At 40.4% G+C, this 25,021-nt stretch overlaps 1 protein-coding gene across 1 annotated transcript in view; it reads right to left on the reverse strand.

Moving 5' to 3' along the window:
• Positions 1–25,021, reverse strand: part of SLC28A3 (solute carrier family 28 member 3) — a gene marked incomplete at its 5' end in the record, with an annotated part of 57,862 nt that overhangs the window by 27,829 nt on the left and 5,012 nt on the right. The window contains 2 exons of the mRNA XM_081102912.1: positions 775–854; positions 2,746–2,841. Of these exons, the coding sequence (XP_080959038.1) occupies positions 775–854; positions 2,746–2,841 (176 nt within the window). The remainder of the gene's footprint in view (positions 1–774; positions 855–2,745; positions 2,842–25,021) is intronic.

Here is a 25,021-nt window from a genome sequence, read left to right on the forward strand (position 1 = left end):
ACTAGGAAACAGAGGCTGAAATTGTAAGTTAGCTTTGTTCCTCTCTAGTTGACTAACCTTGAGTAAGTCACTTCTCTGAACTTCATTTCCTGGTCTCCCCCTCCTTTCGCCCCCCACCCCCCAAAAAAGATAATATAATTTGCCTCTCCTACCTCACAGGGTGATAAAGACTTGGAATACCTTCAGGATACCTCAAAGTAATAACAAGTAGATTGGGTTTTGAGAAACCAATTGCTTATTGATTAACATTGAGAAGACGAATTAATTACTTTTTTGTGGACTGGAGCAATTAGTTGGTAATTTACACCTGTAATTAAAAGACCATCCTGGATATTCAGTTTCTAGGACATAAGCAACTTAAATTTTCCACATTGATTATCGTAGAACTCCATTAATTTTTCTGAAAATGATAGGAAATAGGATTGGTGGTGGTGATCATCTCTAATAATAAATGTTAAAAAATTAGGTGAGGATAAACAAAAGAGTGCCCTGGCCAGTGTGGCTTAGTTGGTTGGACATTGTCCAATGCACCCAAAACGTTGCTGGTTCGATTCCCAGTCAGAGCACATGCTCTAGTTTTGGCCTTGATCCCAGGTAGGGGGTGTGCAGGAGGCAGCTGATTGATGTTTCTTTCTCACATAGATGTTTCTCTCTCCCTCTCTCTCAAAATCAATAAAAACATATCACCCCCCCCCCCAAAAAAAAACCCCACAAAGGAGCAAAACCATTTGCTTAGGAGGTAGGTGTGGTTATTTCTATGGTTTAAGCCTGTACCCATTTGGATGCATCACTTGATCATCCTCCTCATCTTCTTCGTTTAGAGAATCCTGCTCAATGGTGATCTGCTCTTCACCCTAGAAATCAAACATTGGAACAGAGATGCTAGAAAGAAAATCTTAGGCATAATGGACCCTTTCTGGACTGTTGCCTACAATCAATCCAAAGGCAGCAAACACTTCTTCCTTATGGACTATGTACCTATCCCACAACTTTCTTTGCTTCCCCTTCTCCTGCCCCACCCCTGTCTACAGCCAATGTAAAATCTTTTAAAACAACTTACATCTTTCTTTCCAAATTCATTGTATAAAAGAGCTCCCTTGGCCTCAGGATGGTGCCAATGTTGTCTTGTCCATCTAGCTCTGCTGGTGGTGGTTTGGTCTGGGTGCCCCAGGACCTGGTCCTTTTTTGGGCTGGCACACGGCTCAATAAACCCTTTCTTTCAGAAAATCTTTTGGCCACAAAGATCTTTGTTTAACAGTTTTATATTCTACTAGAGGCCCAGTGCACGAAATTCATGCACTGGTAGGGTCCCTAGCGGCTGCTGGCCTGGTACTTCCTCCCTTTCCCTGGCAGGCCCCGCCCCCCTGGTCGAACTTCTGGAGGAACTCCTGGTTGAGGGGACAATTTGCGTACTATGATTTTATTATGTAGGATGGGTTTGGACAAGTATTTAATAGCATGTATCAACCATCATAAACAGTCATTTCACTGCCTTAAAATTCCTGTTCCTATTCATTCTCCCTCCCCTCTTGGCAACCACTGATCTTTTCACTGTCTCCATGGTTTTCCTTTCCAGAATGTCATAGAGTTGGAATCATACACTACGGAGCCATTTCAGATTGGCCTCTTACACTTTGTAATAGACACTTAATGTTCCCCCATGTCTTTTCATGGCTTGACAACTCATTTGGTTTTAGTGCTGAAGAATATTTTATTGTTTGGATGGACCACAATTCATTGAACCATTCACCCACTGAAAGACATGTTGGTTATTTCCAAGATATGGTGATTATGAAGCTGCTATAAACATCCATATGCAGGTTTTATGCAGACAGAGTCTTGTTTTCTCTTTCTTTGTTGAATAATATTTAGTGAAATGGACACTTTTTATAATATAGTAAATAAAATAGACAGTAATAATATGGATAGCATGATCCCAATTAGGTAACATATGCATGTGGATGTATATAGTATTTGCCTTATTACAAGATTTTCCTTAAAATGGAAATGATCTTGTTTAGACCATGCACTGATTTTTTTCTGAAATTACAGGTCACTTTTTTTGTCTTCCAAATTTTGCTGCAATAATTTTCCTCTTTTTTCCCTAATTCAAACAAGTTATTCTTTTTATCATGAGAATAACTATCCCCCAAGAAATGGCTCCATACTAGGCAGTTACTATAGAGCCAGAATTACTAAAAAGAACAACAAAAAAGGATGACTGACAGGGAGAATTTGCTCACTTTTAATAGCAGAAGGCTTTCTTCAAATGAGATCCTACCCAGATCCAACATATAAGAGAAACAGAAGTGGCATGGTGATGGAGCGCCTCGGACTGCTATGTAACTTAGGTGTCACTGAGGAGCCCCAGGGCTTGATGGACACAGTTTTACAACCATCTCTTAGAATCTTTCTTGTCTGCCTCCTTTACCTTAAAATTAAAATGCCTTTGTTTAAGCCCATGCTTTCTGCACAGGATGGAGCTTGAAACCTGTAGTAGTGACATGTCAGAGAAAGCCTGGGTACTCTCCCCATCAGAGAATTCTGAGGACAGGTATGTAAACAAGACCTTTATTTGGGCACGAATGTTTTCCTCATGACTTGGTTTTATACACTCTAATTACCTCTTAATTCATTCCTCTGAGTGCCAGCTGAGCACCATGCTTTCTGTCCCCATAGCTCTCAGGTGGCTGTCACACAGTGGTTACCATGGTAACAGACTCACTCACCAATCTCGGGCCATACCTGTTTGGCATTTACATGTTCGCTGTTTTGCACAACTCTATTCCTTATGGAGTTGTTTCCTGATGTGTTCTGGTTTTTATTAATGCCTTCTTCATTCTAAAAACAAAGTACAGTTTGCAAAAATAAAATTTCAGAGCCAAACAAATATATGTTCTTTCAATGAGTGGTGCCTAGAAAACTTTCTTTTTATTAAAATTGGGATGACATTGGTTAATAAGATTATATAGGTTCCAAGTGTATATTTCTATGATACATGATCTTCATATTGCATTGTGTGCCCACCACCCAAAGTCAAACCATCTCCCATCACCATATATTTGAGAGCCTTTACCCTTTCCTACTCCCTCCATCCCCTACCCTCTGATAACCACTTCACTGTTGTCTGAGTGTACATGTTTTTGTTTGTTTGTTTTTCTTTTTTTTATTTTTATTAAATCTTTATTGTTCAGATTATTACATTTGTTCCTCTTTTTTCCCCCCATAACTCCCCTCCTCCCAGTTCCCGCCCCACCCTCCGCCCTCACTCCCCACCCACTGTCTTCATCCATAGGTGCATGATTTTTGTCCAGTCTCTTCCCGCATCTCCCACACCCCTTTCCCCCCCAAGAATAGTCAGTCCATTCCCTTTCTATGTCCCTGATTCTATTATAATCACCAGTTCATTCTGTTCATCAGATTATTTATTCACTTGATTCTTAGATTCACTTGTTGATAGATGCATATTTGTTGTTCATAATTTGTATCTTTACCTTTTTCTTCCTCTTCCTCTTCCTCTTCTTAAAGGATACCTTTCAGCATTTCATATAATCCTGGCTTGGTGGTGATGAACTCCTTTAGCTTTTCCTTATCTGTGAAGCTCTTTATCTGACCTTCAATTCTGAATGATAGCTTTGCTGGATAAAGTAATCTTGGTTGTAGGTTCTTGGTATTCATCACTTTGAATATTTCTTGCCACTCCCTTCTGGCCTGCAAAGTTTCTGTTGAGAAATCAGATGACAGTCGTATGGGTATTCCCTTGTAGGTAACTGAGTTTCTTTCTCTTGCTGCTTTTAAGATTCTCTCTTTGTCTTTTGCTCTTGGCATTTTAATGATGATGTGTCTTGGTGTGGTCCTCTTTGGATTCCTTTTGTTTGGGGTTCTCCACACTTCTTGGACCTGTAAGTCCATTTCTTTCACCAGGTGGGGGAAGTTTTCTGTCATTATTTATTCAAATAGGTTTTCAATATCTTGCTCTCTCTCATCTTCTGGCACCGCTATAATTCTGATGTTGGTACGCTTGAAGCTGTCCCAGAGGCTCCTTACACTATCCTCGCATTTTTGGATTCTTTTTTCATTTTGCTTTTCCGGTTGGGTGTTTTTTGCTTCCTCGCATTTCAAATCATTGACTTGATTCTTGCGCTCCTCTGGTCTGCTGTTGGGAGTCTGTATAATATTCGTTATTTCAGTCCGTGTATGCTTAATTTCTAGTTGGTTCCCCAATATAACATCGAGGGTCTCATTAGTTTTCTTGTAGATCTCATTAAGTTTATCGGCGGCTTCTAAACAGTTCTTGAGAGACCTTAAAAGTGTGGTTCTGAACTCTATATCTTCCATTGACAATTTTGTCCTGTTTCTTTGTCTCCGCATTTTGTTATGCTTCCTTGGTGCACCCCCTAGTGGTCTTTGTGCGCAGTCTTATAGTTAATACCAGGGAGGGTTTGACCTCCAGGCCAAGTGGCTATGAGAATCAGCTGTGTCTGCAGTGAGAGAACTTCTGTCCTCTAGGGAGGTGCTAATCTAGCCTTTGCCTGAGGCTATCCGGCAAATGCCTCTGTGCAGGGCTTGGGCGGGGCGGGTTGCACAGGATCAACAGGGTGGGCCGGAGAGAGCAGTTATGGCGGCTCTCAGTTCTGTCCCCAGGGGCTCTGCCTCTCTGAGTCCCAGCACCCGCTGCAAAGCTCGGAGAGAAAGCTGCACTCGCTCTGACCGAAGCCAGACAGTCCCGTTTCTCCCGTTTGAGTCTCGGTCCCTAAAGACTCGCCCGGATCTGGAGCTCAGAGTCTGTGACTCCCTCCCGATTGAAAACGCCAACCGCGCCCTCCGCCGCCAGCCCGCTCCGCGCACTCCGCACCTCAGAATTTGACTTCAGCACTGCGCCTCCTCTGCGTGTCCGTATGCGTTTCTCTTTCCTCCTAGTTGTAGGACTTCCACTCAGCCAGCGTTCCTGTGGTTCTGGGTGATGTCCCTTCCGTTTTTTGGTTTCACTTTTGAAGTAGTTGTTCAAAGCAGCAAACTCCGGCGTTAACCTATGCCGCCATCTTGGTTCTCTATCTGTTTGTTTTTCTTATTTGTTCATTTGTTGCTTTCAGTTTTACATCCCACATATAATGAAATCATATGGTTCTTAACTTTTTCTTTCTGACTTATTTTGCTTGGCATGATATTCTCAAGGTCCATCCATGTTGTCACAAATGGCAATATTTCATCTGTTCTTACAACTGAGTGTATTCACCATTGTATATATGTACCACATCCAATCATCTATCAAAGGACACTTGGGTTGTTTCTATGTCTTGGCCATTGTGAATAATGTTACAATGAATGTAGAGATACATACGTTTTTGTGAATAAATGTTTTCAAATTTTGGGGGTAGATACCCAGAAGAGGGGTTGCTGGGTCATCTGGTAACTCTATTCTTAATTTTTTGAGGAACCTCCATGCTGTTTTCCATAGTGGCTATACCAGTTTACATTCCCATCTCCTTTTTCTCTGCAGCCTCTGTAATATAGCACATACATAAAATCTAACTTCCAGCACATACATGACCTATGCATAAGTCTTGTTGCCAAAATGCTCTTTTGTGTTAGCTGTTTATATCTTACTTTAGCATAATTCCTTGTGCTTAGCAGACACTAACAATTATTTGTTACATTAATAAGCCACAGTGATTTTAATATTGCACTAACTGGTACAGCAATGTGGTATCTCTTGGTATTTCCTATCAAATCTGATAGGTGTGCAGGGACAATATGTATAATAAAAAAAGATGACAAAATATTGCTAATTGCTGAAGCTGGCTGATGTGTACTTAGGGACTCATTTTACTATTCTTACTTTCATGGATGCTGAAATTTTCTTTAATAAAACATTAAAAATAAAATCCAACTGGAGTTGGTAGAAAAATGGGACACAGGTAATAGAAGGGGCTGGTCCTTAGGGTCCCTAATTACAAGTGTGACCCTGGGCAGGTCATATCTTTGTAAGCCTCAGTCCACCCATTTATACAACACAGCTTCGACTGGGTGTTCTCATGGTTCCTTCCAGAATCCTGACATTTTCCAGTTCCATGAGGAACTTTAGCTTCTCGATGCTGATGATTCCTGCCACCTGGTGGCAGAATCTGAAGCTTCCTTGTGAAACACAAGGGTGGAGCCTGCCTTTTCAGAGTTAAAAAAAAAAAAAAAGAGTAAGGGGTGTGTGTGTGTGGTGGTGGTGGTGGTGGTGGGGGGGGGGGGCGGGGCGGGGCGGGGCGGGTGCGCCGAGAGGGGAAAGGATGGTGTATGAGGTGGGGGTGCAGAGTGGGCATGAATGATGACAAGGGTACCTCTGAATGTATTTTGTAACATGTAATGGGGTTGTTTTACCCCCAGTAGAGTGCGCATCTTAGCTTTTTAGCATTTTCAGGAAGAAAAATGCATCCTATTTGAGGATTTCCAACAGAAATAATGGGAGTGTTGTGTGGGTGTTGATTGGTGCCTGAAAAATAACCCTTAAAACACATGCTTCTCAGCTTCTTTTCAAATTGGAGTTGTGAGGCTGTAATAGGTGGCTCATAATTACTTCTGAGGCCATTGTTCCCCCCCCCCCCCCATCTAGTTAGCAATTCAGATTACTAGCAGTTTAGTAGTCTCCTGGACTCCTGCAATCCTGACTGTGTTCTAAGTGCAAACCTGTCACTCCACAGAGTGCGTTTCAACTCGGGGTATGTGTGTGTATGAGCTTTTCTAAACAGTTTGCAGCACGACACTTTTACTTTCTCAAACCAACGTTCACTGCTGGCATCCTGAGGGTGATGATTCCGGATAGAGCCCCTCTGAAGGGCAGGTCCTTGACCAAGGAGTACATGTGCCTGGGCTTTTCTCTTTTACGTTGCATTCTCCATGCTGCTCGAGCAACTACAGGCCCACTGTGGGTGTTACGGGGAGTACAGATGGACAGAGCCCTTTTTATTGATTTCTTCTTTGTATTCAGTTTCTAAACAGTATTATAACTTCTGGCATATAGGAAATTATTAAAACTGTTCCCTCCCCCTAATCTATTTGTGATGCCCCCTTCTATAGAATTTTAGCTGAAAACATGGCCACCCAGAATAAAGGCTACATTTCCTAGAGTCCCATTTCACTAGATTCTGGCCAAGGAAATGTAAGTACAGTAAGTAGGTCCTCGGGTTAGTTACATCGGAGATCCATTCCTATGGCAACATAACACGATTTTCACCGTTAAGTCGGAACCCACCTACATAAGCACCTACGCCACTCACACGGAGCACACACAGCAGTAATGAAGTGAAACAGTAAAAACAATTTAAAAGAAAGATAACAATTCCTGACCTTTACTTGTGGTGAATAAATAATAATAATAAAAAAGCACATATGTACACACGTCAAAATGACGGAACTTTTTTTTTTTTTTAAATAAATAAATGGGAGATGGCCACGTAACCGTGAAACGACCTTCGTCGAATCGGATGTAACCCGAGGACTGTCTGTAGAAGTGGCAGGTACTCTTTGTCCCCTTGATCTTTTCTCCTGTCCTGCTGCCTGGTGTGTGGATGGTTCCATCTGGACCAAGAATACAAGGGCCCATCCTAGTGATAACAGTGGTGAGTTGGGGTGGGGAGGAACTTGGGTCCCGGAGAGCCTTGAGCAGTGCTCCCACCCCAGCTCTGTACTACCCACTTCCAGCCTTTAATCTGCAGGAAACAAACTTCTCCTTTTGTGTCTTTTGGGTTTTGCTTTTATTTGCACCTAGCCTGATATACTAGGTTAAACCCTTTAAAGGTTTTGTTATTTGACCCTAAGAGGCCTGTGAGATGAGTTTCCTGGTCTGTAAAAAGTTTCCTCTTTTTACAGATCAAGAAACTAAAGCAAAAATAAGTAAATCACTTGACGTGGTTTGCACAACCAGAAATAGCTGAGATGGGATCTCAGGCCACATTGTGTCTGCAGAGTTTTGCGCCCTTGGGCCAAGGCCCTTTGGCTTTGGAGAGGTGTAGACACAGTGGTATACCTACAAAGTAAATTCCCTTTTGATTAGGAAACTTGATTTGACCCTAGACCTAAAAGACAAGAGTAGAAATGAAAGAGGTGGTGAAAGATTCCAGAATTGCTCGCGGCCCCTTTTGAACAAATTTGGGCTCTGGAAGTCATTTCGCAAGCCAGAATTTTTCAAGCCCCACGGTGCAGTCTGATTTTAAGTAGATTCTGTCTTTAAACGATGTGAGTGGACACTCTTGCATTTGTGGACATGTCATGTCTCTGTGGTTAGTTTGACATTTTGTTTCCTTCCAATATGTCTGCTCCATTCACTCAGTCTCTCCCACCACGGTGGCCCAGAATTCACAATGTGACTTCCATTTCTCAGTTTTGTGACCAGGATTTTTCTATTGTGACAGGAGAGCCTCTGTTCCCCCTTCTTTATAGAAAGTGCTATGGCCTGGCGTTGCTCTGAATGTATGAATGGCAGAGGGGATACAGCCGGGCTTGAGGACTGGGGCAAGAATGGCAACTGATACCCCAGGGAGACTTTCATCCTGACCTTTGGTGGGACATAGATCATGTACGTTTGTGGAATATGGGGACGGCCCAGTGGGCAAATGTAATGTGGACATGGAAACTGAGGAGTTGCTATGAAGATGTTCAACTGGTTTTAGCATTTGATACTTCACAGTGAATTCTATGAGGTGTTTGATAATATGTCTTAGCTGGAAGGCATACCGCCAGAACAGATTTAGATTGGTGGTTAAAGTTGTTTATTGTATTATGCACGTATGTGTATATGTATGTGTATATGAATGTATATATGTATCTGTCTAGCTATCATTTTCACTTCTCTGTATACCTTTTAAGCAATCTTCCTAGAAACAGTCAACATGGAACATACTGAGAAGGAGTGATGCCTTAAATATTGCCATGGATGTCAAAGTCTCAATCCCCAGATCAAAATGGGGATATGATGTTAGTTGAGCTTGGGACTGTTTAAGTCTATATATTTCACCCACTCGCCTGTTAATCGAAGAAGCCAGATCTTTACTTTGTCCCCTGTTCTCTGCTGAATATCATGTGCCCAGACATAGAAATGCTCGATACTGTTTTTGAATGAATAGAGAAGATATTCTCAGGGGCTGTTGAGCTGATTTTAGTAGCAGCTGAAACAGTGTCTCTACAATTAAGTAGAGACCAAATGGTATAGGACTGCTTTCTCTACTTCTCCACAAGGTTACCTTATGTTCTAATATTCTAAGCCTTAGGTATATAAATAAAAGTGTTAGAAATACATCTCTAATTTCGGTTGTTTTTCGGAGCTTCTTCAAGTGATGTAACCTCTCTGCGTTCATTTCTCTGAACATGGAAGGAGACTAGACTAGAGCCACTGCCTCAAATAGTAGCTTGATTCCAAAATGCATGTAAAGGGATTGGAGGGAGTGGCTCAACATGTGCCTTAAGATGACTGCTGTTTGGAATATTGATAACTTACCTATATTAATTAATGCTGCATTGCAATATAAAGCTTGGGTTCCATGGTCAGACCTGGGTTCAAATCCAGCCTTAATATTTTGAGGCCCTGTGCCCTGTTATATGGGAATGTAGCACTCATTACTTGCCTGTGGGGCTGTGTAGCTGCTGCAGAGCCACTCACAGAGGTCATTGACTATTGTGTTATATAATTTTATGGTTTAGTTTGGCACTTGCTTGCTTGCTCTGCGGCTTGTACTAGTATAGTCATTTTGTTCTATTAAGATTTGGCCTGTAAAAGTCAATATCTGTTTTGTGAATCTGATCTCTCCAAATTGTTTGAGATCATTCCTCCCCTATTTATTTATTTATTTATTTATTTAATTTCCCAAAGCTATAAATGTCAAATATTTTAAGGCAATTTCTCTATAATGTTGTTCTCTAAATTGCATGGGCTGTACCTTGAAGGATTGCACTTCCAAAGGCCATATAGAGAAATATTCCAGAAGCCTTTGATCTTTATCTATTGCTCCTGGCCTTCTTGGTTCACGTAACCTTCTGGCACAGGTCTTGGGTTTATGTAATCTTTACTGTGAGTTAATGGGCACTGGCTAGCTAGACCCTTCCTCCCTGCAATCCTCCTGTTCTTCTTGCCGGCCGGTGAGGTTTGAAGACTGGGTAGGGAGCAGCAGTGCTGTGGGCTGAAACCACCTGGTAAGCCTGGGATGCACTGTTACACTTGCCTGTCCACAGTTCCCTGTCATCTCTGAAGGCTCTGAAGGGAGCTTTGAATTGGGTGCAACATTCTCCCTTTGTGATCATGTGAGCTTGGGGCAAACAAAACCATGCAAGAAAAAGGGAAAAGTGGCAGAGTTCTGTCCCAAAAGGAGAAAAATGAAAGGTTTACAATCATCAGGTTAAAAAAAATAAATGTAATCTATGAGTTCACTTCTGTTTAATTATTTATTTTGTTTTTTAGATTCCATATATAAGTGAAATCGTATTTGTCTTTCTCTGTCTGACTTATTTCACTTAGCAGAATTCCCTCTAGGTCAGCCGTGGGCAAACTACAGCCCGCGGGCCGGATCCGGCCCGTTTGAAATGAATAAAACTATTGAAAAAAAAGACTGTACCCTTTTATGTAATGATGTTTACTTTGAATTTATATTAGTTCACACAAACACTCCATCCATGCTTTTGTTCCGGCCCTTCTGTCCAGTTTAAGAACCCATTGTGGCCCTCGAGTCAAAAAGTTTGCCCACCCCTGCTCTAGGTCCATCCATGTTGCTGCAAATGGCAACTGTAATTGAAAAATTTTAAAATAAGTATAAAAAGTTTTAAGTATGCATATACTCATAGAATATGGTTTCTATGACCTTTCTTGAAAACACTGTTAGAGGAAGAACTTTAGCCAAACAAATGGTAGATGGAGAAATTAAGGCAAAAGGAGTGATAATATATTTTGGATCTAATTAGTGAAGTAAAATAAAAAACATTTCCAGGGATTTCAGAACAAATTTTAAACATTCTCTGTCAGGGATAGATAGAAAGATGATCAGAACACTACTTGAAGGAGAAGGAAAGAAGGGGGAGAAGGTGAAGTACACAGGTAAAGTACCATTTCCTCATCTGTTAATTTCTGGGAAGCTGAAAGAGATTATAAATAGCTGTGTTTAAGATAAAAAGGTAAACACTACACGATATATATTCAGTTAAAATCAAGTGGCGGAAGAGAAAGAAAGAAATTATGGAAGGTGGAAAACATACCAATTTTGTATTACTCATAGTCTTAAGCTGGTTATGAAGGAACCATTAAGACAAAACAAACAAAAAACCACACCAGTCGTCAGTAGAAACCAAACAAAAATAAAGGATATAAACCATAAAGTGAAAAGATTTTTTAAAAGCACAATATAAAATATGATGAGAGGAGCTAAGAGCAAACACATATACCTGAAAATCAATCACTGGATGTGATTGAGTCATATAGCAAACACACCACAAGCATATACTGAAGATGATCCAAGAAGATGAAACATGCAGTGGTCATGACCTTAAGCCACCAAAGCTGAATACAGAACAATGCCCCCTCCCCCCCAAACAATAAACATGTCCAAAAAGAAGCAATGGGGGAATACAATCTCATGTTTTGAGATGTACCAATGGCATAGATTAACATAAAGGAAACACAGAAATATCTAGAAATGCATTTAGAAAGAGTTTTGTCTATGACAGATCAAGTGGGCAAAGGTGAAGATAAGGAAGACAAAATAATAATGAATAATAGGAATCTAACTAACATCTATTGAGCTCTATAACCCTGATAAGACTGCTAGTTGTCCCCAAATCTATTCTTCCTCCTTTCCTTTAAAAACAGAACTCTGAGTTTTATGGAGCCTAAGATTTCCCAGAATAAAGATACATTTCTCAGGCTCCCTGTGGCGTTGATAATGTTCTGCCAGTGTGGTTGATGCTGGGGGCAACTTCTGGGAAATGTTCTCATGCAGGATAGGTAGTGGAGCCTCTAGACCACTTTCTAGGTATTTTAAAATACACAAAATGAAATATATAGGATTCAAAGAAAACCAATTATATTGAAGTAGTTATTAAAATAAATTTGTGGTAGAATAGTGTATATGAATCTTTATCAACACATTTAAAAACAAGGAAAAAACTCAACAAGGTCCAGTGAGAAGTTTTAGTAACTACCTTAATTTCAATGCCTTGAGATAATTTTAAAATATTAAAATAATGAGGGATAATTTCAATATTTTGAGATATCTGCAACAGATATGAACTCTTTTTACTACTTGTATGTATTAACTCTATGGAGTGAGGGTGCTTTTGCACCTTGAATGTTCATTTCAAACTAGGGGCTCTACCTTCTCGTGGTCTGTGGAATAGAATGGACTGTGTCCTTTCCCCGCTCACACTTATGTGGAAGTCCCACCCTTCCTTCACCCAAAGTATCTCTTAGTTATGAGGTAACTATAAATGGGTACATCTGGGAGAATATGGATCTTTTTTCTTATTTGTAATTGAATATCTTGGTTTCATTTATGGATCTGTTCATAAATATAAGTGGGGGGAATCAAGTAATACCCAGGAGTAAAGGCCTTAGCATCGTCTTCACGTAGATTTTTGAAATAGACAGCAAATGAGTAATGTTTAAGCATTCTGCTTAATTGTGTGTGAGGCTGACTTCCATTGACTTCATCAGAGTCCCGAGTTCCATTTAGAAGATGAAATGCAAATTAACCAATGTAATACAGGTGCCAGACCACGGCAGTGGTCGCTGCAAGAAATGTCCACTTGATGGCACCATTCTACTAAGGCTGTAAGATTCAGCTGCCATGAAGGCCAATGCTTGCCCAATTTCTGATTGCAGCAGTATGTTGGCTCTGGAAGCAGGTACCTGATTAAAAGTATTAATATTCATCCTGTTCGGTGTTGCCCAATGGTTAAAGCATTGGCCTGAGCAGGGAAGGGTCTTAGGTTTGATTTCTGGTCAAGGGCATGTACCTGGGTTGCAGGTTCGATCCCTAGCCCTGGTTGGGAGGCAACCAATCGATGTGTCTCTCTCACATTGTTTCTCTCTCCTCCCTCTGAACCTCCCTCCCTTGCACTCTCTCTAAAAATCAATGGAAAAGATATCCTCTGGTAAGGATTAACAATAACAACAACAGAAAGCATTAATATGCTAAGTCATGGTCTCAATTTTATATACTATAAATGTTTACTTCATATATTGTCTAGGATGGTTATATCTAGTAAATAAATTCAATCCTTGTCAAAAAGCGTTCTGAGATTGCTGGCCAAGTTTGACACAAATTGAGAACCAAAAGTAAAAAACATGAGTAAAGTATCTGCAACCTGTATCAAAAATAGATGGATTGATGGGTGGATAGAGGGTAGCATAGATGAGTAAATATGTGAGAAAGCAAATACAGCAAAATATTAATTGTAGAATGCAGGTAGTGGATATAGAGGTGCTCACTATGAAATTCATCTAACTTTTCTGTATGTTTGAAGTTTTTCATAATAAAATGTTGAAACAAATATTGATAATTGATTATCAAATATTGAATAAAAGGGAATTTTAGTCTCTCATGAAACAAAAAGGGAGAGCAAGTCAAAAAAGGGAAATCTATTCTTTTCAGAAGAATGTGAAGTAAGGAATATTGAAGAAATGAAAAATCATCATTTTACAGATCCCAAGTAATAACTGATTTAGAGAAAGGTCATCCATGGTTGCTAAACCATCAAGTGAAGTGTGTGGGAAACTGGGTATTCACAAAGCCTTGAAGTATCAACCCCTCAAATTGCTTATTAATTAGAAAGAGAGATGTATACTTTTATAATAGAGTGGTCTGCTCATCACACCCTATCCCAGTCATCATCAATAGGGGAGTTAAGTTCCTCCAAATGCATGTATGTGTATTTATTTCTTTTTTACATTCGGAGTTTTTGGAGCTTGGAGCTAGCTAAAAGTCACATAAAAATAGAATTATACACTCCAAAACATCACTGACCTTATCCTACTGGGTTGCCTTTCACTCTTATTATGCTTTTGGTATTTGTGTTGATAATTTATGTTTGATAAGGTGTGATTCCTTAAGCCTTGCTCTAATTTCCTGCTATTGTCTTTCTTTGACTTAGTCTGATTTGTTTGAATAAAGAAAAATACTCCTGTAAAGATTTCTACTATATGTTTGAGTGGGAGAAGGCCAGAACTAAGTCTCAAGACACCCAATGAGAAGCTAATCCCAAGAACAATATGTAAGTGCCTGGACTTTTTACTCTGAGCCAGGCCTAGGCACAGTACTCTGTGCTTCTCTACGTACTACCTTACTCAAACCCTTCTTCCCTTGTTTTCTAATATTTGCATCTTTATCAATTTTTTATTACCCTGAGGCCAAGAATTCATAGATAAGCATCCTCTCTCCGCCCTTTAAAAACCAGTCTTCTTTCTACCCTTACTGCTTGCTATGGTCTAAATGTTTGTGTTCCTTCAGAATTCATTATGTTGAAATTCTAACCCCAAAGATGATGGTATTAGATGGTTGGGCCTTTGGGAGTTGCTTAAGTTATGAGGGTGGGACCCTCATAAATAGGATTAGTGCCCTTATAAAAGAGACCCTACAGAGACCCCTAGTCCCTTCTGTCATGTGAGGGCACAGTGAGAAGGTGCTGGCTGTGAAATAGGAAGAGGGCCTTAACAAGACTGCCACCATGGTGCCCTTGATCTTAGATTTCCAGCTTCCTGAACTGTGAGAAATATTTTGTTGTTTATAAGCTACTGAGTCTATAATATTTTGTTATATCAGCCTAAATGGGCTGACACTAGGTCCATATTTTGCCTCAAATTCATTCTTCAACCCATTCTAGTATGGCTTTCACCACTAACATGCTATGGAGATCACCCTTGTCAAAGTCATCAATGGTTTCCATTCCCCTGAATCCAGTTTTCATTGTATTAAGTGTTCCTTAAAATACTTTTGTTCCTGACTTCTGTGATAACATGTTTTGCTAGTTTCCTCTTACCACCCAGACTTCTCTTTCTCCCTTTCTTGTACCATATCAACCTTTCCATTCAACCTTCATTGTCACATACAGTTCCTTGAGGCTCTGTCCCAGGCATTCTCAGTCATTCCTTTAACAAATATTAGTATTTACTGTGCACCTACTGTGCTGGTTGTTGGCATTTCATATATGATTCCTGTTCTTAGAGAGTTTAGAAAAAAGCTGTCGACCATAAATTATACAATTGATTATTTAAATAGTAGGGTAAGGACTATTAAAAGGTTCAAGGTACTATTTCTACAGATTAACTGGAGTAAACTTGTTGTGTTTGAAAGCCCAAAGATGCAACCCATTTAGCCATAGGGAACTGGAAATACTCTTACTAGCAAAATATCTTCCTACAGTTGAGAGGGGGAAAAAAGGAAAGAAAGAAAAGAAACAAGTATATAATCACTTTGAATCTATTAATTCTCCTTAGACTTATCTCCTTCTCTGATTTGTTTTTAAAGGCAAATCTCTAGTAATCTGAAGGGATCAAAATTTTGCTGTCCTCATGATTCGTTCAGGATGTGGCTTTTAGCCTCAGCATCTGTGCCGGCCTGTCACCCTTCCCCCTCCCCATCACGCTTCTGGCCACACCGTTACCCTCACTCTCCCACTTCCTCTTTAATGAGAGCCCCTTTGTCATTTCCACATACAGTAGAGTCAATGCCTGGAACATTACAGGCTACCTCTTAGTCCCACCTGTGCTTTCTAAATTCTTCCTCCTCTACTTCTTTGTTCCCATTCTCTGACCTAAAGATCTCGTGGTCTACAGGGGAATGAGGAAGTGGACATGTGGGCCAACAGGAAGCCTAACATTTTGTTGGCTTTGTGTGCCTTTGTCTCTTTCCCCGCCTTGCTAGATCCAATATACCATGCAACTGGACTTTTGTTCTCCATCTCCTTTATCTGCATGGGTCAGGCCCTCAAGCAATTCTTTATTTTTTTAAAAATTATATATATATTGATTTCAGAGAGGAAGGGAGAGGGAGAGAGAGATAGGAGCATCCATGATGAGAGAGAATCACTGATCGGCTGCCTCCTGCATGCCTCACACTAGGGATCAAGCCCACAACCCGGGAATTGAATGGTGACCTCCTGGTTCATAGGTAAGAGCTCAATCACTGAGCTACTCTGGCCGGGCAACAATTCTTTATTTTAAATCTCCATGGTTGCACAAGTCAGACCTGTGCCCTCTAACCAACTTTCTCCTTGCAAATGTTCCTGAACCAATGGATTTGGGTGATGAGAAACTCATGATGCAATAATTTGAATTAGAAAAAAAAAATTCTTTAAATGCTAGCAAAGTTGTAAAGTGGTAGAACTGAAAGGGCGGGACACTGACAGGGAAGTAGAACCCATCAGTGGACAACTGCACAACTGTACAGACTGCTGTGAGGAACTTTGGTATGCTCCTGAAGATGAGCGTGTCAGGAGGACACTCTCAATGGAGAGTGGGGAAGGAGAGCAGATATATCTGTGCTGGCCCCTTCTGGATTATGACCTACACTTCCTCATGGTGTAAAGAGCCTTGCCTCACATTAATGAATTACTTTCTGATCATGTTTCATGGAGGAGTTACAGCCCCTTATAAGCTGGCAGGCTAGTTTTTTGTTTTGTTTTTTTCCCCGTGAAATGTTCCTGAGTCCACACAGTATAGAAATTTAGTTTTAAACCTAAACCGTATCATTGGTTTTGGATCCTTGGGACCAGGATTTTGAGGTAAATCAGACCTGACTGCCCTCTCTACTCCTGTGTGCCTGTCTTCACCAGCCTTTCTATCTCCCTGCTCACGTCTCTCATGCCTTCCCAGTCAGGCCTAGCCTTCTCCACACGATGCAATATGGAAAAAGTGGTTCTTGACATGGTAGCTTGGGGAGTTACTTCTGCTCTACTGGGTATTTCCTTCCACCTATCACAGAGTAGATGTTCAATGGACATTTGGAATAAATGAGGGAGAGAATGAAGACCTGTAAGGGTTCATCTGGAATATCTGAGAAATATTCTCCAACCCTCAACCTAGGTGAGCTCACATTCACTCTGCATTGTACGACTTGGCCACTATTAACTGCTTTTAATCAAACAATAGTGCTCTATTTCCATCTCCTTGCATAATGCCTGGCACTAAGTCAGAGCTCAATACATATTTGTTGAATCAATAAATGTCATGGTTGCCCTAACCGGTTTGGCTCAGTGGATAGAGCATCGGCCTGCGGACTGAAAAGTCCCAGGTTCGATTCTGGTCAAGGGCATGTACCTTGGTTGTGGACACATCCCCAGTAGGGAGTGTGCAGGAGGCAGCGGAATTGATGTTTCTCTCTCATTGATGTTTCTAACTCTCTATCCCTCTCCCTTCCTCTCTGAACAAATCAATAATATATATATATATCTTTAAAAAAAAATGTCATTGTTTATGCCAAAGAATTTTGGCTCTTGGAGGAAAAGAAGCAAACAGGGCCTTGACTTTGCAAACCCAGGAAACGAATGAATATTAAGAAGTCTCCCAGTGCATTTCCCTGCTTCCTGATTTAATCATTCCTAGCAATCATCTACATTGTTCCTGACCACTCTGGGAGGCTCCTTAACCATGTGATTCATAGGGCTTCCTTAAGAAACCTCTATCTTTATTTACTGCCAAAGGACACACAGTGTGCATCTTCCTCCTCTTTCTCTCTTTTAAAGGAAGAAGAACAGTTAGACACGCCAAGGCTGTAAGTGGCTTCCCAGTCAAACACAGTAGCCCATGCGTGGCGTCCAATTAGACACCTCCAGATCCAGATCCCGGCTTAGAGTGAAAACCATGTTGCACTCTGTCTGCCTAAATCTGCAATTTGAAGAAAGAATTTTATGCTCTGTGGCACAATAGGGACTTGCGGTTCATGCTCACAATAATCTGTTCTATATAAAATTCCAAATACTCCCACCTTTTATTTTTATTTTTTTTTTTAATTTGACAAATAGCAGTTTGGCTAGCACCCAAGGCCCAGCTTCTCATCAACATCAGCAGTGTCTGGATAAGATGGGTCAGCGAGCACCACCACCCTCATTTTAAATTAAGGGACTGTGGAATGAAAGCTTTATTCCTGCCCTTTAAGGGCCTGACCACTAAGGTTAGGTCACCAAATTAAAAGTAAAGTAACACGTTTAGATTTGCCTGGTGTAAGTAATTTATCTTTTCTCTCTCTCTCTCTCTCTCTCTCTCTCTCTCTCTCTCTCTCTCTCTCTTTCACATTGGTCTTTTAAAAATTTTTCCTGGACTTTTCTATGTTGGAAGTGTGTGATTACTAAGCCAATCTTTTTACTTGTTATAGGTCCCCCCCCCCCCCATGCCCCCAACTGTTATCACTGATTCAGGTAAATGCCTTTATTAACGGTTGGCTCCAGGGAAATCATGGTGGGTGAGCTGTAAGTCAGATCAAAGACAGACAAGCCTTGTGGGATTTTCTAAAGGAACTGCAAGACAGGTCAAATAATGGCAGTTAGCTGGGAATTTTGCCCCCTCCATAGGCTGTTAGGTTGCTAGTTTTCATTGTGATTTCAGAGTTGTTTTTCAAGACTATCTTGAGTCTGCAGAGAGTGGAATAGGACTAGGAAATTAAGACACCAGAATGCTTGCTGGTCTAATTGGAATTTAGTTTTGTTACACACACAAGACACTCTCCGGATTGCTATGAGGCTTTGATTATTTTCCAGATTATTGATTATTTTCCATTTTTAAAAAAATGATTTTGACAATTTTCCCTAGCATTCTTGTTGCTTTTATGAAAGAGAGCTTTGGAGGTCCTTACTCCACCATCCTGTTAATGTCACCAACAACCTCAGATTTAAATAGAAAAGTCAGATATGTCACAAGGGAGAATCTGTATGATCAAGTGATAAGTAGTATCAGATTTTTTTCTGTATCCTCCCAAACCAAAAAATATGTATATTACCTGAGTCATCAGTACATGTGGCTACTAAATATTTGAAAAGTAACTAGTGCCACTGAGAACCTGAAAGTCAATTTTACTTAAATTTTAACTAATTTAAATTTTAAAATGAACATGAGAGATTCATTCATTGGAAAACATTTAAGTATGTTTGAAACTTGGGTATGTATCTACTTTTTCAACTATACATTTTATGAAACCTAAATACAGATTAAGTATTTCTGACAAAAATTTAGCATTAAAATTGGCGTGTACTGTTAAGTATAAAAACACACTGGATTTTAAAGACTTAGTATGAAACAAAGGATGTAATGAAAGCATCTCAATAACTTTACATTAATCGCAGGTTGAAATGATAATGTTTTTATTATTTCAGGTTAAATAATCTATATTGCTAAAATTAATTAAACCTGTTTCATTTTACTTTTTTTTAATTAAAAAAAATTTTTTTTTATCCTCACCCAAGGACATTTTTTCCTTTGAGTTTTAGAGAGCGTGGAAGGGAGAGGTAGAAACAGAGAGAAACACCAATGTTGGAGAGACACATCAATTGGATGCCTCCCGCATGTCCCCTATGAGGGTCAGGAGCCTGCAACTGAGGTACATGCCCTTTACCAGAATTGAAACTGGGACCCTTCAGGCCACAGGCTGACGCTCTAGCCACTGAGCACACTGGCTAGGGCTCATTTTACATGTTTAATGAATTTATAGAAAAATGTGAAATTACATATGTGGCTTATACATACATATTGGACAGATCTGCCCTAGTTAGTCTTCAGTTACTATCTACTTTTATCCACATTATTATGCCACATTCCAATGCCTTAATTACTAATGAGTAAGCGCCCTTCCTTCCCCCAACACACACACACACACACACACACACACACACACACACACACCTTTTTTTGAAGGGAATCATTTCAGGAATGTTTGAATGAGGAAAAAACAAAATCATTAAGCACATCCCCTCTGAGATGTCATGGAAATGACATGGTTTATCGTCATGTAGGTTATTTTCCTTTAGAATTAAGTAGGTCTAGAGATGATCATACAGATCTGAGGAAAAAAACAGAGAATGCAATTTTTTCAATTTTTTAAATGTCCTTCACAAAAGCAAAGTACTGTATTGTCATGGGTTTTCTGTGTTTTAATTCACTGATAGGGGGGAAAAAGCATCTGATAGCTCCAGCCAAGCTTGTCCTGAACTATGTGAAAACCTACTTAATAACCTGAGTGTGATTACGTTGACCTCTCTAACTAGTGTGTTGGAGAAACAATACCCTTCCTCTTCATTTTGCATAATTTCTTCCAACCTCAGAACTATTATATTCAAAGATTCTGGGTTAGAAGTCCATGCCAACGTTCTTGCGCTTATATGACCTCTCAAGTTTTAACCTCCATTGAACAAACTCTCCATACCTGACTGGCACACCAGACAACTCACGGAGCAGGCCAGCCTTCCTCTGTGTGTGAGCAGGATGGAGGCACTTTTCCCGTCTGTCCTTGCCTCCAGACTTTCCTAAGAGGTTTCCACCCAACTGATTTCCTCATGAGCATAAGGCAACCTGAGTTGGGATTCTGAGGGCCATCTTCCGTAACGGTGTTCTTTCAAAAACTTGCCTGAATTTTCACCCTTGGAAATTCTGAACTTCATCTGACTTCTCTTGCTGTCCCTCTCTCTCTTCTCCGGATCCTTCCACCTCCATTGAGTTTGGAAAAATCTTTCAGTCACTCTATGCTAAAAAGTCATACCCCAAATATGAAGACTTGGCAAATGTGGTATTTTTCAAATGGGGAAACGATGGGTTTTTTAAAAAAGTGATGCTGAAATAATTGGGTGTCCAGGTAGAAAAAACAAAAAACTTGACTCCCACTTACACTATACATAAAAATCAATTTCAGGGGACTAGAAGCCTTGATGTAGAAGCAAGGACAAGCTTTTAGAAAATACGGGAGGGCATCTTCATGATCTTGCGGGTTAGGAATTGATTTCTTTTTAAATTTTTCAATTACAGTTCACATTGAATATTGTTTTATATTAGTTTCAGATATACAGCATAGTGGTTAGACATTTATATAATTTATGAAGTAATCCCAAGGTAAGTCTAGTACCCACCTGGCACCATAGATGATTATTACAATATGATTAACTATATTCCCTAGGCTGTCCTTGACATTCCTGTGACTAGCTTGTAACTGCCAATGTGTACTTCTTCTTCCTTTTACCTTTTTCATCTAGCCCTCCAACAATCCCTCCCATCTGGCAACTATTAGTTTTTTCTCTCTAAGGAAAAAAATATTTTTAAAAAATCTATTGATTTTTAGAGAAAGAAAACATCAACTTGATGTTCCACTTACTTAGACATTCATTGGTTGATTTTTGTATGTGCCCTGACTGGGGATTAAACCTTCAGCCTTGGCATATTGGGAGATCAACTGGGCTATGCAGCCAGGGCCAAGGAAAAGATTTCTGAAACAGGATATTTAAACAGAAAAACATCTGATAAATGGGACTCAATGTAATTCACTTTGTTCATCAGAATATTCCAGTGAAAGACAGCTTCAGTGATAGAAGACATTTGCAAATCATATAACTGAGAAAAGGTTTGTATTTGAAACATGTAAAGAACTCTCTTAAATCAATAAAAAAAAGGGACAAAATCCAGTAAAGAAAATGGGCAAAAGACTTGAACAAGTATTTCATAAAAGAGGCATCTAATGGCCAATAACATACAGAAATTAAGTTTAATTATAATTTTGTTTAACAGTGATATACTACTATACATACACTTACCAGAATCACTGAAATTAAAAGCCAGACCAATACTGGTGAGGCTGTGGAGTAATAGGAGCTCACACTCTGTGGATGGGAGTGTAACTTGGTAACAACACTTAGGAAACCGGTTTGGCCTTATTGCTAAAGTTGAAAACATACTAGTATCTATGCATTTCCAATAACCTAGCAATTCCACATCTTAGATAGAGCTCCAGAACAAACTTATTACATAGGCATCGGGAGACATGTACAACAGTATTCATAGCTTTGTTGTTTGTAAAAGCTCCTGAAAACTCCAAATTTAACTGTCCACTGAACGGTAAAAATAAACAGTGTAATATTTACGGAGAATACAGTATATCAATGGAAGTGTATGAACTCCAGTTTACATGCAACACCGAAGCAGCCGGATCTTAGACATTTTAAGCTGGACCAAAGAAGCCAGTTATAAAATGATTCAGCTTGCTTACTTCCATATAAACATTTTGCAATGAGCAAAGCATTTTTCTTGTATATTTCTACTTGCAAAAAGTTAAAAATCAGGAAATGGTGGTGCTTGGGGATTCATAACTAGAAGTTAAAGTGTAAGCAAAGCAGGGAAGCAATGACTATAAAGCTGGGGTAGCTGTGACCCTCGGGGAGGGCGGCGGTTATGACAGAAGGCTGGCAGTTGGGGCCTCAGAGCGGAGGGATGGCAACATCCTATTTCTTAACCTGGGTGGCACTTTATAGTAAGCTGTCTATTTGGTTCTGTGTATTTCTGCATGTCAATTTCACAATGAAAAAATTTTATTAAATAACATCTCTCCCCACTTACAACCCCAGTCTTGTCTCCCCTGAGCCCGTCTCTCTCTCTCCTCTGTTCTCTCAGTCAAAGGAATGTTCCTTCTGCCCTCATTGTCTCCAGTCTCTTAACTCCCACTCATGACATAAACTGTCCCTACCCTCTCCCCCACATCACGAGGAATTGGCAAATCAAATGAACTGATCTCATTCTAGGTGCTCTGTTCCCTAGGGGAGTTTTTGCTGTTGACCTGGTAGCTCTCTTTTCCCTTGGCTCCCCCGACCCTTCTGACCCTTCCATCTGACTTCTCCAGTTTTTCTGCTCATTCAACACACGTGCCTCCCAGCTTTCCCTCCAGGAGGCCCCCAGATGGATGATGCCTCCTTCTAGGCTCCAGTGCAGCTCTGCATCCATTTCCTGCTTCATCTCCTTCTTTATCCAGGCGTAAAAATCACCTGAATTTCAACCAGCAGGCCTCACAACGAATTCACTCTCTTCCTCACTCCAACCCTATTTCCGGATTTCCTTTCTAATAAACTTCCAAGTTGACATCTGAAGCTAGAAATGTTGACTCACCACTCTCCTTACCCTGCCCCAGCACCAAAGGCTACATGCTTATGTTCATTCTGTATGTGAGGCTCTTACTATGGTCTTACATTTCCGTCCCCCACAAATCCATCTGTTGAGACTCTAATTCCCAATGTGGTGTAGGAGGAGGACACTTTGGGAGGTGATTGCATTATGAGGGAAGAGCCCTCATGTGTAGGAGTAGTGCGCTTATAAAAGAGGCCCCAGAGAGCTTCCTTGCATCCTTCTTCCATCTGAGGACACAACAAAAAGACGGCTGTCTCTGAGAAGGTAGGGTAACTCACCCCTCTATTCTTTTAACATTGTTTCTGTTAAGTGTTTTTGTTAAAGATGAATTGTGTTCATCCCACGGATGAGCAGCATATGTGTGTAAGAGTTGCTGGAATTAGCTTCAGGGAGGAGGCTGACTCCAGCAACTGGATGGTCTGGCTCCGGGAGACGTGCTGACTCTCAACCATAAAAACTGTAACTTCCCTTGACCAGTTTTGAGATAATCATCAGAATGGACTGTGCTAACCTACAGTAGAGAACTGGCAATCCCCTAACCACTTAGTTATTTGTTCTGCTTTCTCTCTCCCTCCTAATAAAAACCCCGTGTGCACTGAGATGTGCGGATGGTCAGTGGGACAGGAGTCTGCCCTCTTCTCAGGCTGCTGGCACTTGGATAAACCGTGTCTTTCCTTGCACCAGCATCTGTCTCTTGAGTATTGGCTATCGAAGCCGAACTTGAGTTCAGTGTCAGTGGGTCCTCACCAGACACAGAACCTGCTATTGCCTTAATCTTGACTTCAGAACCGTGAGAAATAAATTTCTGTTTATCAGTCACCCAGTCTGTGTGATATTTTATTATTCAGCTTGAATGGAAGAAGACAGAACTATGTGTTTTTTTTTTAACATATATGACATATTTATGACATACATTTTAAAAACTTATATTAGCTCACTTAATTCTCTCAACAACTCTAACATAGGATATTATTATCCTTCCTTACAGAGGAGAAAACTGAAATCTTCAGAGCTAACAGCTCTTATTCCAGACTCTTATCAATTCCAGTGCTGATTCCTCTCCTGGGCATATACCTGAAAACCTCAAAATCATGTATTTGCAAAGATATATGCAAATGCCCTATGTTCATTGCAGCATTATTCATAGTGAGAGGAGATTTGACTTTGGGTAGTGAGCACATGGTACAATATACAGATCTTGTAACATAGATCTGAAACCTATATGTACATGTTGACCAATGTCACCCCAATAAATTTAATTTAAAAAAATTCTAGTGCTGAAGGCCCTCTTATCAGCAATCGGATTTCCCTATCTGACATCAGTTTACACTGCCTTGAACCTAGTTTAGATTATTATACTAATCTCCTAACTGGTGTCCCACTGCACACACATATACACACATCTCTTTCCGTTTCTGTTCACCTTCAACAGGGGTAGTAAAGTACTCCTAAAAAATTTGATAGTATAGCCCTGGCTAGTTTGGCTCAGTGGATAGAGCATTGGACTGTGGACTGAAGGGTCCAGGGTTTGATTCTCGTCAAGGGCACATGCCCAGGTTTCGGGCTCGATCCCCAGTAGGGGCCTTGCAGGAGGCAGCCGGTGGATGATTCTCTCTAATCATTGATGTTTCTTTTTCTCTCTCCTTTCCTCTCTGAAATCAATAAAAATATATATTTTTAAAAATTTGACAGTATTAATTCTGATTGGTTCCTTCTCAAATGCCTTATCGCACACAGAGGCCATGTGATCTAGTGCCAGCCTGCCCTCTTGTCCCTGGCACACATGCTCTTTCAGGCCTCTGGGCCTTGCACAGACAGTTCTTTCTGCTTTCGATGCTCTGTTCAACTGGGGACTCCCTGCCTACCCTTTAAGCCCTATCTGATATTCTCTCTCCCTCTGTGATGCTGTCA

Source organism: Myotis nattereri, assembly GCF_964212035.1.
Source record: "Myotis nattereri genome assembly, chromosome: 12".
Taxonomy (NCBI): Eukaryota; Metazoa; Chordata; class Mammalia; order Chiroptera; family Vespertilionidae; genus Myotis; species Myotis nattereri.